At 39.1% G+C, this 17,662-nt stretch overlaps 2 protein-coding genes across 6 annotated transcripts in view; one reads left to right on the top strand and one right to left on the bottom strand.

The window, feature by feature from the left end:
- neo1a (neogenin 1a) overlaps nt 1-7,773 on the top strand; it is a 71,282-nt gene extending 63,509 nt beyond the window's left edge. For 3 of the 5 annotated variants that reach the window (XM_080843059.1, XM_080843058.1, XM_080843057.1), the window contains 5 exons: nt 547-639; nt 2,028-2,186; nt 5,136-5,393; nt 5,504-5,628; nt 6,160-7,773. In XM_080843059.1, the coding sequence (XP_080699185.1) occupies nt 547-639; nt 2,028-2,186; nt 5,136-5,393; nt 5,504-5,628; nt 6,160-6,243 (719 nt within the window). In that variant the 3' untranslated portion in view covers nt 6,244-7,773. Of the gene's footprint in view, nt 1-546; nt 640-2,027; nt 2,187-5,135; nt 5,394-5,503; nt 5,629-5,933 lie in introns of all 5 variants that reach the window. The other 2 variants (XM_080843060.1, XM_080843061.1) reach the window with 2 other exon arrangements.
- Nucleotides 7,774-13,244: 5,471 nt separating this feature from the next.
- Nucleotides 13,245-16,234, bottom strand: rps17 (ribosomal protein S17). Its single transcript, XM_080843461.1, has 5 exons — nt 16,196-16,234; nt 15,196-15,347; nt 14,976-15,081; nt 13,601-13,666; nt 13,245-13,360 (listed from the first exon to the last, which is right to left on the bottom strand). The coding sequence occupies exons 1-5, from the start codon at nt 16,196-16,198 to the stop codon at nt 13,283-13,285; spliced, it is 405 nt and encodes a 134-aa protein (XP_080699587.1). The 5' UTR covers nt 16,199-16,234; the 3' UTR covers nt 13,245-13,282.
- Nucleotides 16,235-17,662: the final 1,428 nt, after the last annotated feature.

Genomic DNA, 17,662 nt, shown 5'->3' with positions numbered 1-17,662 from the left:
TTATGCATTCATGAAGAAACTGACCTTACATGTACTATATAGGGCACATTTTGGAGTACAAATATGCATAGTGTAATCGCACCAATATACTTTACCCAATACAACATTTTTTAAATAATCTTAAATGAATGTGGTACAATATTTATAACCTTATATGATCAGGTTTTTAGGTGAGTATCAATTTAATTCCTGATATAAGTAATAAGAAATACAGCAAATATGCATGAACTCTCAATGCCGTTTGGAAGTTCATCTTGGACGTTGCTAGCATAGTTCAACAGGACATTGCTAGTCTACCTTAAAAGCACATTTAGACCTGTTTGGCAGACGGCAGCTAAAAGCCCAAATCTGATGTTTTTTTGCACATATTTGACTTTTAAAACTCTATGAACAGCCCAAATCACATGGAATCTGATCTTTCCACTTCCAATCAGATCAACTTTTTTCTTTTTATTTTAGGGTAAGGCTATGTGAAGTACTGTTGTTCTAACTCTAGTTATCTTAGAGTTATAATACCTTGTTTGTTGGTTGTTTTGTGCTTCACAGGCAATGAGTCAGAGGACAACATGTCTACATTGGCAGGCCGTCGGGGAATGAGGCCTAAAATGATGATGCCCTTTGACACTCAGCCTCCTCAGCGTAAGTGACTTACAAACAGACACTGGTCATTCGCACTAGCAGTCCAGGCTATCCATTTACATAGTTCTGTAGTCTGGTATGGCACACTTTGTTAAGATGTTAGAAAAGCTACCACAGCACAACATTTGCAACTTTTTCTCCAAAAGACACCACTTAGCATAGTAGCAAGCTTTTGTGCCCTTTTAAGTAGGTCCGCTCACTAATTTTAGACCAAAGCTCCCTACTGCTGCTTTAAATGGGGATCCCTTACCTTTTATTGACTATAAACTGTTGTTGACTATACTGGCAGCTATCAATTTTCAACATTTTACATTTGTATTGTTCCTGGTCCTGAAAGTTGACTCAGTTCATAAACCTGGAAGGAGCAGACCATTAATTTGTTTAAATTCTTTACAGAGAAAGTGAGTTCTGAAAGATGTGTAGTTTCAAACATGTTTAAGAACTTTCAAAATACATTGAAAGATATCATTTTATTACAATTTACAAAAAAGATTCAAGATAGAAAGTCACAGTTGTGGGATGTTAGCTCAGACCTGAAACTTTAGAAGCATGACCTTTGCTTCCTTTGACATTTCTAGTTTAGTCCTCGTTGTTTGGACTTAAATCAAGAGCGCTCTGCAACGCTGGTTTACAATCATGTTTACAAATCCTGTTAGGCCATCGAAGCATATAGCTTTTCCAGTTAAATCAGTACTGGTAATGAATCAAAATAACTTACTCATGCCTTTCTCTAAGATTTCTCACAGTCAGCTAATGATGGCATGCTGTCCTGGTCCTGAGGCAGCTTCATCTCTAACTTTGACCTGAAATGTTATCCGGTCTTCATCTAAAGGGGTTCACAAAGTTTCTAGTGCCACTTGTTAGTTTTGGATATTTAGTAAATAGCTCCTCAGAATGTTGCAAAAAGTTCCATTGATTTGAATTGGCCACTACAACGTTGGGGAGTTTGACATTTCTTTATATTGACAGCTGCAAATAATGTATGACCACTGCCATTGGCAACGTGTTTTGTGCTTCTAATTCCCATTCTCAAGTAGTTTGTTCACTTTACGTGACAGAAATCAGTCAGTAAGTAATAGGGCAATTTCCTGGGCACTGCTTTTATTCTCATGTCTGATTTGTGCTGTTACTGTGCTACGTGCCGCTACCCTCTTGTCTTCACTGACAATCTATTTGGTTGGTCAAAGTGAAAATCACTAATGGTAAACACACAACATTTGCTCTGGCATGTTGGCACTGATGGTTCCTTTATTATACACTGATATATAATTTTTCAGATAAAGGTCCTGCAAATATCTCATAAGGTAAAAAAGTATGTCTGTTGTGTGTATGAGTGTGATGTAATCATAGCTTGTCTGTGTTGTTTTGTGTTGTCTGTCTGTCTGCAGCTGTGATCAGTGCTCACCCCATCCATTCCCTTGATAACCATTATCACCATTATCACCTGGGTAGCCTGGCCTCACCCTCTCATGGCCACCTGCACCACCAACACAGCCCTCGGTCCATCACCTCCCCCATCTCCCATCTAGACGGAGCCCATTCCACAGGTGAGACGGGTCAGCAGCGCGCTGAAGGTCATGCTTCCTGCTAGCTCTTTCAGCTCAACCCATCAACTATACCACTAAACCAGTGTTCCCCCAACAATAACAAATAGACTAATGTGCATACTGCCCAGTACGCGCCCATTCCCTTTAGAGTAAGAGAGAGAGAGTGTGTGTGTGTGTGTGCTTTCATGTGTGTGTGCGTCCGTGTGTGTGTGTGTGTGTGTGTGTGTGTCCGTGTGTGTGTCCGTGTGTGTGTCCGTGTGTGTGTCCGTGTGTGTGTGTGTGTGTGTGTGTGTGTCTGTGTGTCTGTGTGTCTGTGTGTCTGTGTGTCTGTGTGTCTGTGCGTCTGTGCGTCTGTGCGTCTGTGCGTCTGTGCGTCTGTGCGTCTGTGCGTCTGTGCGTCTGTGCGTCCGTGTGTTTGTGTGTGTGTGTGTGTGTGTGTGTGTGTCTGTGTGTTTGTGTGTGTGTGTGTGTCTGTGTGCGTCCGTGTGTTTGTGTGTGTGTGTGCTGTATATAAGTTACATACATAATGCAGATTCTTGGGTCCTTGTCTTAAAGAACAGAAGTATATATTTTGAATATAATTTATCAATGTGTTGATAATTTGCTGTAAGGTATTTGTGGAGAATGAATGTACGCCATTTATCAGGAGGCCTTCTATGCGAAAATACCTAATCATTTTATTTTTAGGCCTACTATGCGGTAATATTTGATCGTTTTATTATTAGGCCTACTATGCGATTATATTACATGAATAATAAGTAATAAGAGCATTACTGTCCAAAGTATCAAGAATGATCAGTAATAGGGTAAGCTTTTGTGTTTGCTGGCTATAAAAATAAACTTGCTTGAAACAAACGGTAAATAAAATACAGGGCCTACTTACATTTGCACAGTAGAGTAGAGTAGAGTAGAGTAGACCCGAGTGTAGCTTGAACAGAGGGACCGTTGGAACACCTGAGATAAAGCAGTGAGCCTGATTTGTGATTTTATTTTGCCCCGCACGTGCTTTGTAGCCTGATGGTGGGAAAGTTTGAGGATGTGTGCCTCTCCAGTTGCTATGGTTAAGCTTTTGATGTCACTACCACCCCTTTTTCAATAGATAGCTTGTTCTCCATGTCACAGTTATACTAAAGATAAAATGGTTGGGACCTTTAATTATGCTCTTCAAATGACACATTTCAAGACTTGGTGGCCTTTAATTCAGTTATACTAAGCTTAAATGCTTGTGATCTTTAATTATGCTCTAAAAATGACACATTTCTAAGACTTGGTGGCCTTCAAGGATATCGGAGTATCTAAACCAGTGGTTCTGAACCTTTTTGGAGGTACTGAACCCTGCAAGCTTCATCAGTGCATTCGCCGAACCCTTCGTAATTTGAAAAATAAAATATGATTTCTTCAAAACGTAGGTATGTATAAAAACGGCCCATCATTGCTAGTGTGAACCGGGCTATACTGCGTGTGTCTTGACCCCTTCCGAACCCCTGAGAGTGTCTCAACGAACCCCTGGGGTTCGATCGAACCCAGGTTAAGAACCACTGATCTAAACAAATGTTGGATGTTTGGCCTATACAAATCAGTCATCCTACAAATCAGATAATATGCCAATAATATTTGTGAAGGCAGATTTAAACAAGTTTGTATATTTGTAATATTTGAACTGTCTGCCAATAATTGTAACAAAAAGTATATTAATATATCAGTCATTTTTTTTTTTTAATATGTAAGGTGTTTTGTGTGTGTTTATGTGTGAATTAAATAAACACTTTTTTAGGTATGGTTTTATAGGCAACTAGTTTTGCCAAATTTGTTTTGATAGCATATGGTCAAGGACTTTGTAAATTGTACATTGTGTGTGTCTTTCCCACTAGCCATCAGGATATGCACTATGTAGTTCTGTGTTCTGGGCTGGAACACCCTGCAAAAATTGAAGAAAAGCTTTCAGAATGACATTGCCAGCTATACTGCCAAAAGACACCAGTTAGTGTGTTGGAAAGCTTCTATCGGTGCCAACTGGGCTGTTGGTGGTAATTGCAAGGTTTTTGCATGCCTTTTCGGTAGTTACCAACAACTCTAACAAAACTTATTTTTCTCATGTCATTTTTTTCTGTTGCTTAATGCTCCTGTTATAACCCTGGCAACCTTAATGTTGATTGGGTTCCAAAATAGGCCTTGTTATAACCACATGGCAACACAACCTGGAATTTGTGTGAAAATAAGAAGGCTTACAAACCAGTGTACTGCTAAAGTAAATTCAAGTGTTTTTCACGCTATCTTTTGCTCTGCAACATGGAGGCAAGAGGACATCCTGCTGGCTCTTCCAGTATTCATTCCCACATTCACTGTGATCTGGACTCTATTCTATTGAGTTCCAGTTGAGCTAGGAGTGTAGCTAAGTGTCACTCCTCAAATGTACTGAAAGTGTTTGGGTTAGCTAGGAGCTGATCACAAATGCAGTGAAGACCGCAACACATTGCTGCCTGGTGGCACTTCATATTTTTTTTTTTTTTTTTTTTTTAAAGTCAACAGTCAACATTCACTCTTTTTTTTTAAATCACCATCAACGGGAAATAGGTGCCCGATTTTGCTTTGTGAAGGCCACAGAGAAAGGTCCCTGCAGCAACCCATGACATGGAATTGATTGATTTGTTGATCAGGGGTTGTACGGATCCATTCTAGGTTAAGTGGGTCTGTTAAACTGCGTGCCATTATATGAGATTAGCGATTTCACCTTTACATGGTCACACCTTGACACCACACTTGGCAATGATGTACCGTTTGTATCGTTGCAATAATTCGGCATTGCAAGAACTGTTCTTCAGTACCTGGATTGCTGTACAGTATGTTTAGTTGTGTGAAGGCATGATGGAGCTCTGTTTGTTGACACTAGAGATAAAAAGAGCACAAGGTGACCCAGTGGCTTATGAGTGATTTCCTACAACTTTGCAGAGTCAGTGAGCCGCAGCATCGCCAGTACGGAGCTGCTCCCTGCTGCCGCTGCACAACCTGCCTACTCAGTGGAGCCCTCTGAGACGGACGTCAGCTACCACAGCTCAGCTGCTGAGGATGAGCCAAGCACATACCCACCCACTGCCCATGTGCGACCAACACACCCACTCAAGAGTTTTGCTGTGCCTGCCGTCGCTCCGCACAACACCAGCTTTGAGTCGCCAGCCTTGCCCAGCACCCCTCTACTTGCTCAAACAGGTGATGTGATGTCCTCCTACCTTATTTGGATGTTATTCTCATTGATTATCTGACAGAGTTGAAATGATCTAACTAATGTGACCTTGCTGTGTTGACATTGCTGTTAGCAGGGCCTCATTCGGTCAAGACAGCTTCCATTGGCACGCTAGGTAGAACACGAACCCCCATGGCTGTTACAGTGCCCAGTGCCCCAGATGTGCCGGAGAGCAGCATGATGTTGGAGGATGGAGATCATGTGAGTACTTCACCCTGCTTTCCACTATTCAAACCATACCATAAGCAAAGAGCATTTCAGACTCAAAGGATGCTGGTTTGTTTTCAGTGATATATTAATTTCATATCTATTCCATTCAATCTTTTTTTTTCAATTTCTGCATTCAATTCCTTTATTCCTCCTTGCTATCATTGGCTGCACGTTTCCATTACGTTACTACATTCATTTTCCAAAACTGTTGCAAATTGTAATGCCATCAACAATACCTTCCCCTGCATCTGTTCCAAAACCTTTATTGGCTGCTTCCCTGTGCTTTTGCTCCTCAGTGCCATTGACATTCCCAGTTGTTCCCTGTGCCTTTGCTCCTCAGTGCCATTGACATTCCCAGTTGTTCCCTGTGTGCTCCACGACCCACCCAGTCCCACCTCTCTTCACCTCATTAAACTGCATCCTCAATACCAACCCCCTGCATCCACCCCTTGGCTTAGGCTGACTCCACTTTACCCCTCTTTACAGTAACCCCCTCCCCCCTCCCCCTTTATTGTTCTGCAGAGCTACAAGACAGATGTGCTGACAGAGGAGATGGCCCATCTGGAGGGGCTGATGAAAGACCTAAATGCCATCACTACCACCTGAGCACAACCCTTTTGCAACTCCAGTGAAGTCTCATAAACCACCAGACTAATAAATAGGATGACCTCTCAAATGAACACGAGAATATAAACACACAAAAAAACTAAACGTTCTGGCTAACCTTGCTTAGTCTCAGGAAGGAGATGGCCATGTTATCAACAGTTTGATTTTTGGTTTTGCTTGGTTTTTTGTTTTTACTAAAGGGGAAGTTGCCAACATTCTCAGAGGACAATAATATCAGTTCAAGCTAGAAGATTTCAGTACTTTTTTCTTATCCTCAGCAAGAAGTATTTTTCTTCAATTTGGTTGCCATGGAGACAGCTGTTAAAGACAATTTTCTCATCCTAGAAGAAAAAGGAAAAGGACAGCATTTCATTTTTCACGTTGGTGCTTTGAACATTCAAGTGATCAAGTGTTTTTCCATGCAATTTCGTATGTATATTGCTCATATTCTCCATGTTCATGTCACATAAACATGTTTTAATTCATTTTGTATGCAGCATTTGATTCATGTCTTTGTTTTTTTGGTATGTTATATATTGTGCCATGTCTTAGTTATTTTCTGAAATGTTGTGTATTGTTATATACATATTCCTATAGATTTGTATATAAGTTAAACCGCCTCATTTTTGCTGTTACTCTTCCTTTCATCATTGTGTATGTATTCACACTCCAGTTGGCTCCACTTGGGGTGTGCTGTGTTTTTTCAATGTGTGTTCCCGCACCCCTCCCACCATGATGCATCGTATACCTTTTCTGTGTGACCCTTTTCAAAGATTGCCTTATTATTTTTCTTATACTTAAAACGTTTTTTTTTTTTTTTTTGTATCAAGTTGTCATAGGACATATGATGTTCTTTCATAATGAGGTACTACATAATACTGTGACTCCTGACGATTTTAGTTCTGAATTCCCACAATGCTGTCTAATGTGTCAACCACACAGACTCTATTCCTAAAGGTGTAGTGATTGCAAAAACCTATAGGAACCATTTCTTCCTGTAGACTAACTGACAGTAAGGCAAACATGAAAGCTGTTAACTCAGAACTTGTTGAGGCAGCCAGTCTACCAATCAATCCTACCTTCTGCCCGCTCCATGGAAGTGTAGTTGGAGAGTAGAAATGTAGAGATTTAATTTTCTCAACAACTGAAAATATTGTGCACTGTCTGAGATTCTCCCCACTTACATTATCAAAATGAAGTTCTTTTAGTCTGCATCAGTGCACTTTTGGAGTACACAGAAAAGAACAAAAGTGTGAATAATATCGGTCTTTTAAACAAGAGTCCTAATTTAGCTTTTTTAAACATGCCATTTTATATGAAGAAAAGACTGTGTTCTTGTATTAAAACAATTCTGTGTGAATGGGAGAAAACATTATGTTCCCTTGGGACAGTGGTTTTTACATAACCTGTTACCCAAAGAAGAAATGTCATCACAATCATTATTTTGTTCTACTTTTTCATGTCTCATGTACAACTTATTGAATGTCAAGGTGATTGTAACAAGGTGAGGTTCAAGGAACATATATTAATGTCCAGCAGGGGGCGGGGTGGGGTGGTGGGGTAGGTCAAAAAGGAAAAAAAATAACATGTGGGGAAGCCTGTTGAGTTGTAGATGGTCATACTCTTATTGCACTTTTTCAGATTTTTCAAAAAAAGAAACCATTTCTTACATATCCTGTTTGGAATGAATTAGCTCTATTTGTGAAATGTAGTGTCATAGGTTAGCTGTTGGCAGTTGGTGTTGTTTCTTTGTATATTTGCCTCTGAAAATGGAATTTAGCAACAACTTTCACACCTGTTGCAGCTGAGGAATTCTATGCTTATTTCTGTACAAAATCTCCTTTTCTGTCTGTAGAATGTACTGTGGGATTTTTAAGCACAGAAAAAAATCTGAAAACAGTACAAAGTAGTTTGTTTGCTTGGTCTTGCAAAACATCCCAAACACAACTATGTCATCATATGCCATCATGAAGTCACCTGTATGTATGTCGCTTTAGGTTTATATGGTCCATATATCAAGTTTGTATTCCGAAGGGTCATCCACCAAGGGTCAACCTCAAAGTTGTTCAATCAAAGCCTGCAACAAGCAAAAAACTGTCTGTCTGTAGTGTCATCAGTCTTAAAGGTGCAGTCAGTGATTATTACCCATTATACTTTTCGTCAAATTCAGGTAAATTCTCCTCACGTTTCGTTAACTGTCCATCAGTGTGTGTGCTTTTAAAAAAATTAACAGCTTTGTAAATAGGAAACAAATAAAGTGTCTTGGACCAAGATATAGACTATTTTAGCCAATCAACACCTTGCTTCAGGAGCACTGAATTGCATGGGGTGTAATTGATATCAACAACCGCTCAAATATCAAGTCGAGGATTGCACCTTTAAGACTGTACTGCTGGACTTTGGTACTAAAAGGTTGAGACTTGTGGAGTCAGGCATAGAGTCTTGTGGAGCTAATCAGCATTTTGTTCTGGGGGGTTTGACCCTCCCAAAGAAGGTAAAAGTAACAGTCTGAGGGTGTAAAAACATTTACACATTGTGTACTTTTGTAATGGCGTTGCAATGTCTAGGTTCTGACAACAAAGTTGCACCCCCCTCCCCCATGCTCAAATTAAAGCATCGCTATGGAAATGTTAAAAGCACAAAATACTGTTTGATTTAACCTTGAAGATGAAAGTGACCTTAAAGGAATAGGTCATGATTCTGGAGAAAGGTTGTTTATGGGCTAAATAAGTACGACCTACATCTACCGTATGTCTGTTACTAATACAATGATGCGCACTGTTACAACTATCTAGTACTGTTTTATACCCGTGTCACATATGTAACATGGGATACTTTGACAAAGTTCTAAGCAGCTTATTGTGTATCTTTTCGTGACTTTCAGATAGTAGTTCTACATTTCTTTTTCACAGAAATTTCATAGACTTTGTATTGTCTTTGTGTAAACTGAGTCAGAATGGAGACCTGTCAAAAAGGGTTACAATTGTGCCAGTTCTCTACTTACGACTAAGTATTCAAAGCTAGTCAAGATGAGTCTTGTGGAATCTTCGACTGTAAAGTTAGGTGTAAGCAATAGCAATTCATTCAAAGATGGAGTTCAGCATCAAGCACCACATAGTTGGCTCCCTGCCTTTACAGTGCATTCAGAAAGTATTCAGACCCCTTCACTTTTTCACATTTTTTATTTTGCAACCTCCAAAAATGTATTTCCCCCTCTAAGCCATAATGACAAAGTGAAAACAGGATTTTGGAAATTTTCAAAATCTTGTCATTATAAAGGAAAAACTAAAAATATCACACTGACATAAGTATTTGGACCCTTTACTCAGTACTTAGTTGAAGAACCTTTAGGCCCTGCTTTCACGCAAAGCGCGCCGTACCATAGGAATCAATGCATTTCCTAGCGTCGCGTTTTTAAAAAGAAATGCTTATGTGTATTTGAACCCTTAGTGGTCAAGTCTTCTTGGGGAAGCTTTGCACACCTGGGTTTTGGAGATTTTCTGCCATATTTCTCTGCAGTAGTAAAGCTCTCAGCTTGGACAGTCATTTTCAGGTCATCCAGAGATGTTGGATGGGGTTCAAGTCAGGCCTCTGGCTGGGCCACTCAAGTACACTCACATAATTGTTTCTAAGCCACTCCTGTGTCTTGGCTGTGTGCTTAAGGTCCTGTTCGAAGGTGAACCTTCAGCCCTGAACGGTCTAGACCAGGTTCTCATCCTGTACCTTGCTTCATTCAGTTTTCCTTCAGTTCTGACCAGTGCTTCAGCCCCTGCTGCTGGAAAACTCCCCCACATTCGGATGGTATTGGGCAGGTGATGAGTGGTGCCTGGTTTCCTCCATAAATTACATTTAGAATTGAGGCCAAACCGTTAAATCTTGGTTTCATCACACCAGAAATTCCTGTTTCTCAGTCCTTTGGGTACTTTTTTCCAAACACTAAGCTGTTTTGGTGTGCCTTTCAGTGAGGAGAGGCTCCTGTTTGGTCACTCAGCCTTAGAGCCAAGATCAGTGGAGGGTTGCAGTGATGTTTTCTGTAGCCTTCCCCAGATCTTTGCCTCAACGCAACCTTGTCTCTGAGCTCTGCAGGCAGTTCCTTTGACCTCATGGTTTGGGGTTTGCTCTGATTGCTGCACTGTCAGCTGTGAGACCTTATGTAGACAGTGACAGTGTGTGCCTTTCCAAATCAAGTCCAGTCAATTGAATTTACCACAAGTGGACAACAATCAAGGTATAGAAACATCTCAAAAGATAATCGAGAAATCTGAACTGAATACTTATGTCAGTGTGAAATATCAGTTTTCCCATTTTAATACATTTCCAAAAATTCTGGTTTGCTTCTTTGTCATTATAGGGCATCGAGTATATATTGATTGTAAAGGGGTCTGAATACTTTCTGAATGTGCTGTACACCCAAAAGAATATAATTTGTTATGCCAGACATACAGCAACATGTCAAAGTATGAAATCACTGAAATGTCCTTGTTTTTCATAGACATTCACATTATTTCTATTCAAATAACCTAAAGTTGATCAGAAATGTAGTGTTTACATTGTTGTTAATGACTTATTGCAGCTAGAAATAGCTGATTTTTGCTAGAATATCTGCATAGGCATAAAAAGCCATTTTTCTCCCACCATCACTCCTGTGTTGCAATGGCACATTTGAGCTATTTTACATGATCTTGTTTAAAAGGGTCATTCATTAATAAAAAAAAAATTGCAATTATGTTGCAGCTGAAAACTGTTGCAATGAAACTGACCTCATTTGGGCTACTTTAGTGTCTGGAGCATCAGCACTTGTGGAATTGATAACGGTCTTAAAATGGTCAGAAAGAAGGAGTAACAATCAGTCTATTATTTTTCTAAGAAATTAAAGTTATTCCATGCAAGAAATTGGCATGGAACTGAAGATATCTTACAAATGTGTGCAATGAACAGAGGTTCTAACCAGGATACAAGAAGAAGCAGTAGACCCTGGTGGACCACTGAGCAGGTGTTAAAGATCATCAGAATCTCTAGTTGGAGAATATTGATGCCTTACAGGCCCTCAGCTGGGAGCTTTATTTCATACTATCCATAAACCCCCAGACTCATTGTCAGCAGGGAAGAGGCTGTAGAATTAGTAGAAAAAGCCATATTGAGGGAAAAAAAATAAAAAAGGCAAAAGGAAACAGAAATAAGGTGGAATATGATTGAAAATATGTTATAGACAGACAAATGTAAGTTGAGGTGTGAATCACAAGGAAGAAACTTTGCGAGACGCAGAATAAAATAAAAAAGATTCCAAAGGAGCTGCTTTGACATCCTCTCTCAAGCTTGATGGAAATATAATGGTCTGGGGGCGCTTTGGTGCGGATACAGTACAGGATTAACAAGAAAAGCTAGAATCCTAACTCCATACCTTAACGCCATCACCATGCCATACCCTGTGGATGGCACTTAAGTGGAGCCAGTTTTCTCTTTCAACAAGACAGACACACAAAGCATCACTGCAAAGTATGCAAGGTCATCATGGGGTCATTCATTCTAGCATAGGCACAAGGTCAGAGACTATGTGACTCATAATTTCCTGGACAATATACGTGAAACAGTAGCTCCATATATTCTTTGGATCTTATTCCCCAGACATTATCTGTTTAAAAGGAGCATCTGCAGCTGCCAAATAACTATTGATAGTAGTTTGCCATCAATTCCAGGATTGGTGGCAAAGGCTACACAATGTGAAATGAGTTAATGCATAGGGGGTTTTCAATTGAGCTACAAGGTGTTTTGAGGCAATAAAGCTCCATGTAATGAAAGGTCAGTAGGTTCTTAACTGATGTAATTGCCAAGAGCATCATTTCAGTCTCCGACAGAATCAGTTCCTGAGTAGTGCAAGTAATAAAGTGGTGACTCAGCTCATGCTAAATTCAAGTGTCGGTTTCCTCTTTCCCAACACAAAAAAAGTTTAAGATTAGTCTACAGGGAGAAGTCTGCAAAACCTTAGTTTATGTCTCTTATGTACCTTAACAATGAGATGAGTTAGCTAACTAGCTAATGATCCATTTTGCAGAACCAACAGAGTTCAGTGTGAAATAAACACTTGTTTCATATTATCGCTGGGTCTTCAATAGATGTGTTTCACCATGAAAGGAAATAGGTTATTGACAATTTACTGTAAATGTCCAAATAAGCAGGAAAACAGAACGAACAAAAGAAAACAGATTCTAACAGAAAAATGCTTTTTTCCCCCTGGGTCATCCAAATCCTGTCATGTATAACCATTTCGGTCTTTAACTTGCACTTACATTTCTGCACTTTTTTTTCCTTTTTTGAAGAGTATTTATTGTTACACTGGGTCTCTACAGCTCGTAGATTGACTTCCCTCCCTCGATGTTGCTTTAGACAAGTGTCTGCTAAATAACTAAATGTAAATGTCTAAATTCAACAATATTCTCTGCTTTCTGCAAATGTAACAGTAGCCAGTGGGTGCAGTGCAGTAATTGTCTAAACAAAATTCTGTAACAGTGCTGATGCTTGGAAAATGATTGCATCATGGACAGACTCGATATTGGATATGAGGCAACTTCCATCGCAGATCGGACAGCGGAGACTGTGACCTTCAATGATGTAGCACACTCTTAGCATGACAGAGGGGTTGATGCAGTGGTGTCTTTCAAAATGTAAAACCCAGTTCAGAATTATCTGAACATTTGTGTCATATTCCAGTATAATATTTTGGTTTCACATGGACAAATGTGGCTTTGCATTATCTCTCTGCAGATAATTGTTAGTGCTACATTGGGTTAGGAAAGAAAATACCGGATTTGTTTTTTTATTCATCGATCTGTGCTCATAAGGTAGACTATCTCTGTACAGCTAACTATATGATTAGCTTCTTCTCACCTTGAGTGACTTGTCATTTTTCATCAAGTTTAGTTCCAAGGGCTGTTTTAGCTTTAAACTAAATTCAACCCTCATGGAAAACAATCATTTTGAAAATGAAATCCAGAGGCTTCGTGGGCTTTTCAATGTTACCTTTATTGAGTTTACAAAATATCTAAACACCTCTTGGTGTCTTGAAATTCATTCCAACAGTTGGCTGGGTAACCTGGAGATTGGAGAGGCCGCCAAAGTCCTGAGGGAGGAAAAAGAATACTCATTAATGTCGACACACCAAAAACAAGCTCAGCACATACAACCTAACAATCTGACTCACTAGAAGAAAAAACAACTTTAAATAAATCAATCATTTCAGTGTTATAGATAGGATATTAAAAGTGCATGTACATTCATAATCCTGGCATCCAACTGAACTCTAGTTTGTGCTTAAGTTTAATTAAGCATGGAACCACTTCCACAATAACTTAGAACTTACCAGCATCTTAAGCATCTCCTTAGTGTCAGGATCCACTTCAATGATCTCCTGATCCAAAGCAGACACCTGCAGACGACAGACAAAATCATATATTAATAAAAGTATTAAATAAACAAGAGCAAAGATGACAAAATAAACGAGCAACATCGAAGAAAAAAAAAAAGAGCAACATCGAAGACAAATGGCAGAACCGTTCTGAATCGAGAACAGGCTAATCTGCTTTGAACTAGACAACAACAACATGGAAAGCATCTTGAGTATTGTAATTCCCCTTGGCGTCACAACAATTGACAGCTTAACTCTACCCATCCAACAGTACAAGGTCCAAGTAGGCAAAGAAACAGTATAAACACAGTACAATTAAAACTCAAACTAACCCGGGAACACCAATGTTATAAATTGCATTTCAACTATCCCCTTCACTCACAGCAAACCTATCCAAGTCAAACTAACGTTATCCATCTTGGGACATGACCATAACAGAACAATGAAACAAGCCTGCCACCATTACCAGCTACTAAGGAAGCCAAGGATAACCTGAAGCCTCTAATAAAACAAAACTTTCACAATGTTATTATAGCTCCACTTGAGAACAAGGTAAACCTCATGATCACATTTAGAGACTGAGGTAACATTGTTGAGCTAGCCTCAAGAAAGTCCTGGAAGAAACTATACTACATGGATTCATTTGGCCGTTAAGCTCCAAGAACCTTTCACAGGAATTCATTAATGTTTAGTACTACCCTTTCAACATACACCACTTCTCAAGTTTGGGAACCACTGTGATATAACATTGTATCATGGTAGGCCCCTCTTTGACAATGAAAACCTTAAATATTTTAGCAGATAAGACATTTTTCTTCAATGTTATCAGAGCTCTTGTTTAAAACATTTTGAGCTCACTGGGTGATCAATCCATACAATATTCATGTTAGGTGCATGTTCGTTGTATTAATAAGGCTTGCCATCACTTCCGTAATAATCAATGAAAAGGTTCCTTACATACACCTAAGCTGTAAGAGCACTGCCAAACAAAAGCTGATCTGTAGTTGGTTGTTCAGGTACCTCATTCTAAATTCTCACTATCAATTTAGTTTTTTTAAATAAATATATCATATTACTTCATGTGCATGTTATTTGATTCAAAACCCCTCAAGCTCGTGGCCATTTGAGACAGACCTGTTTAATTCTCTTTTGACATAGTCTTCATATAATACCATTACTACTCCAGAAAAGGCATCAAGCAATAGGAAGTGTCTTGCAGGATCAACTGAAGTTGCTTACAAATGGCACATGAACCATAAAACCATATTGCAAACAGGTGTAAAAAAGCCATCACACCTTTAGCAAGCAATACCGCCAAAACCGCACTCACCTCTGGGACGTAGTTATCCCTCCTCTCCCTTTCCTCCTCTTGGAGTTTAATTGAGATACCCCGAACTGGGCCTCTCTGGATGCGTTTCATCAGATGGGTGACATATCTTCTCAGGCAAGGTGCACAAGCCAAAAGACAAAGCAGAATGCACAAGGAACCATTAGATCAAGATCTACTTAAAGGGTATGACTATAAAAGGTCAATACTGATCAGCACTCACCCGGCGATTTTGTTGCGAAGTGGCTTGCTGGGAATGATGGCAATCTCCTCACACACTCGTTTGTTGGTATGGAAGTCATTACCCAGTCGGGTATAGTACTTCTCAATGATGACCCGGGCTGCCTTCTTCACAGTCTTAGTCCTGACACGACCCTAAGAGGAACATAACGACAAAGCAACATGTAAATTACAATTGTCTACATTTATTGTCGTCAATAATTCCTTTTTCCTCCATGCAGACGATAATTAGATGGGCAAAGTAACTAAGTAAATCTGTACAATGTACTCTTAATTAAAGGCACACCCACAAGACCATAGTTTAGAAGCATTACAGAGAATTTTTCTTTTACATTTCAAACGCACTAACCAGCCAATACACAACCAACTATCATCGCAACCACCACCATCAACATAGATGGTGGTGATTCAAGTTAGCTAGCGGCTAATCTCTGAAATACTGACTTTGATATGTTACCCGGAACTAAGTAAAATCACACAATAAGTTGCAACGTATAAATTAAAAGTAATGCCAGCCAGTTGCAAATACTACTACGTTTTTATTCCCGCTAATTGGGTTGACGGCGCTACTAGCAGTAACGTCAACCAAGAATGTATGCGATTCCTCGGAAGGGGATACAGATACAAGACAAACCCGGGACGCTGATATATACTATACATACAAGTCCTAACTTACTAATCGTTTATGCATACAAAGTGCGTACTATACATCAACACATTGTGGGACGGAATGGACAACTTATGGGCACTTAGGTCCATAGGTAAGGAGTTAAAAAACGGCTAGGCCATGTAGAAGCTTGCTAATACAAAATGACATCGTACGTAGTAAATATATATTTTCAATCAGGTATACAGTCAATAATGTCAATATAACGATTAACATGATGTGCAATCTGTTAGAAAGCCTTAATTCGTATCCTCAAAGCAAAAATATAACATGGATGGCGCTAGATTGTTTAAGGGATAAAAGCCTCACAACTCACCATGTTGGCTACCAGGTTGGGAAAAGGAATTGCAGTTTTGACGGGCGGAAGTTTATAGTTCAAACCGGAAGTAAAAGGGGACGTTATAACACATTTTCACGATGCTTCCACCTACTGAGCAGTAGGTGTACTTCAGTTGTCTGTTACTGTTACAGGACATTATACCCATTGTCAGTGGCAAAATACCACTTTAAATTCAGTTAGTAGGTTATTACTGTACAAACACAAACATACAAATATTTGTTTTGTAGAACTTCACTGGCTTTGTACCTTTTTTTTTTTGCAAAACTCTGGTCTATGGGATTTTACATGTATACTGCTCTCTAATAGCAACACAACCAGTAGGGGCGTAGGTCCCCCAAATATTCATATTACTATATTCAATTGGTCCTTTACAGACACAAATCCAACTTTTCTTTATGTAGTGTAGACCTGAATACAGCTTAATTAATGAAATACATGTAAATTCATGAACAGTAAACTTGTCTCTAACCTGAAAGTAGTCGCCTGTGATTCTTATCCAATGCACTTTTTGAGGGATATGATTTGACAGCAGGACAGGGAACAAATAATATATCTAGGTTAATTAAATTAACTAGTAAATAAATAAATATGAATGGCTATAGACTGGGATTAGAGACCATGCAATTCGTACATATGACTGACTTAAACTCTTGACGTAATGTTAAAACACTTTTTTTTATTTTACATAAAAACAGGTGCAAACTTGAGGTTTCCCTTTAAGTGTGGGAATAAAAATTGAATCTGAAACATTACAAGTGACAATTCACACCAGTCCTCCGGAATAAAATAGGCATTTAAGATAGAAAGAATAAGGACCTTTATATTGTCAAAAAATACAAAAGGAATGAAAAACAGGTATAGGTTCTTCACAACTGAAGCCCTTGACAAGGTTAAATCATTCAAATATATTTTCAAGACATTCATATTTTAACACAATATTCATAATACATCAGATTCAATGTTTAGTCATAGCCTTAAATCACCACCAGAGGAAGAGGAGGCAATATACTCTTGAAGTACTACTAAAGTCTGCTTTCCACTATCGTGGAGGAAGAAAAACCTTTTTCGCAAAACAATGATTGTGAACTCTTAACAAATGTTCACTTAATAATAACAAACAACTGTAGTAATAAGATTAAAACAGAAAGTCCCTCAAAGAATTTGAATACAATAAGAGAAAAGTGCCAGATGTGCAAATCCATTTTAAATCAGAGCTCTTTCCACCTCTGACATTTCTGCACATCCGCTGTGACACATTCAGAACATAATTAACATTCCAGCAAGATAGGCAATTTCAAATCCAAATCATTGAGGATGAGGGGGCTATAATCTGGATTATTGGAATGATGAACAATGTATTAAAGCGGCATCCTTCAGAAAATTCAGCACTCTAGGTGTAATGTGGAGAAATTACGATCACATCTACTGGATAAAATCAGGGCA

The sequence above is a fragment of the Sprattus sprattus genome (genome assembly GCF_963457725.1).
Source record: "Sprattus sprattus genome assembly, chromosome: 8".
Classification (NCBI taxonomy): domain Eukaryota; kingdom Metazoa; phylum Chordata; class Actinopteri; order Clupeiformes; family Clupeidae; genus Sprattus; species Sprattus sprattus.
The sequence above is the reverse complement of the archived record's forward strand: the minus strand, read 5'-3'. Positions and strand labels throughout refer to the sequence as shown.

Bases quoted from the DNA above. Each gene is read 5' to 3' on its own strand.
- rps17 (XM_080843461.1), bottom strand. The intron at 15,082-15,195 runs GTGAGTGCTGAT...TTGCCTGAGAAG, and splicing joins CTTCGCAACAAAATCGCCGG to ATATGTCACCCATCTGATGA. The intron at 13,361-13,600 runs GTAAGTTCTAAG...TTCCTCCCTCAG, and splicing joins AGGAGATGCTTAAGATGCTG to GACTTTGGCGGCCTCTCCAA.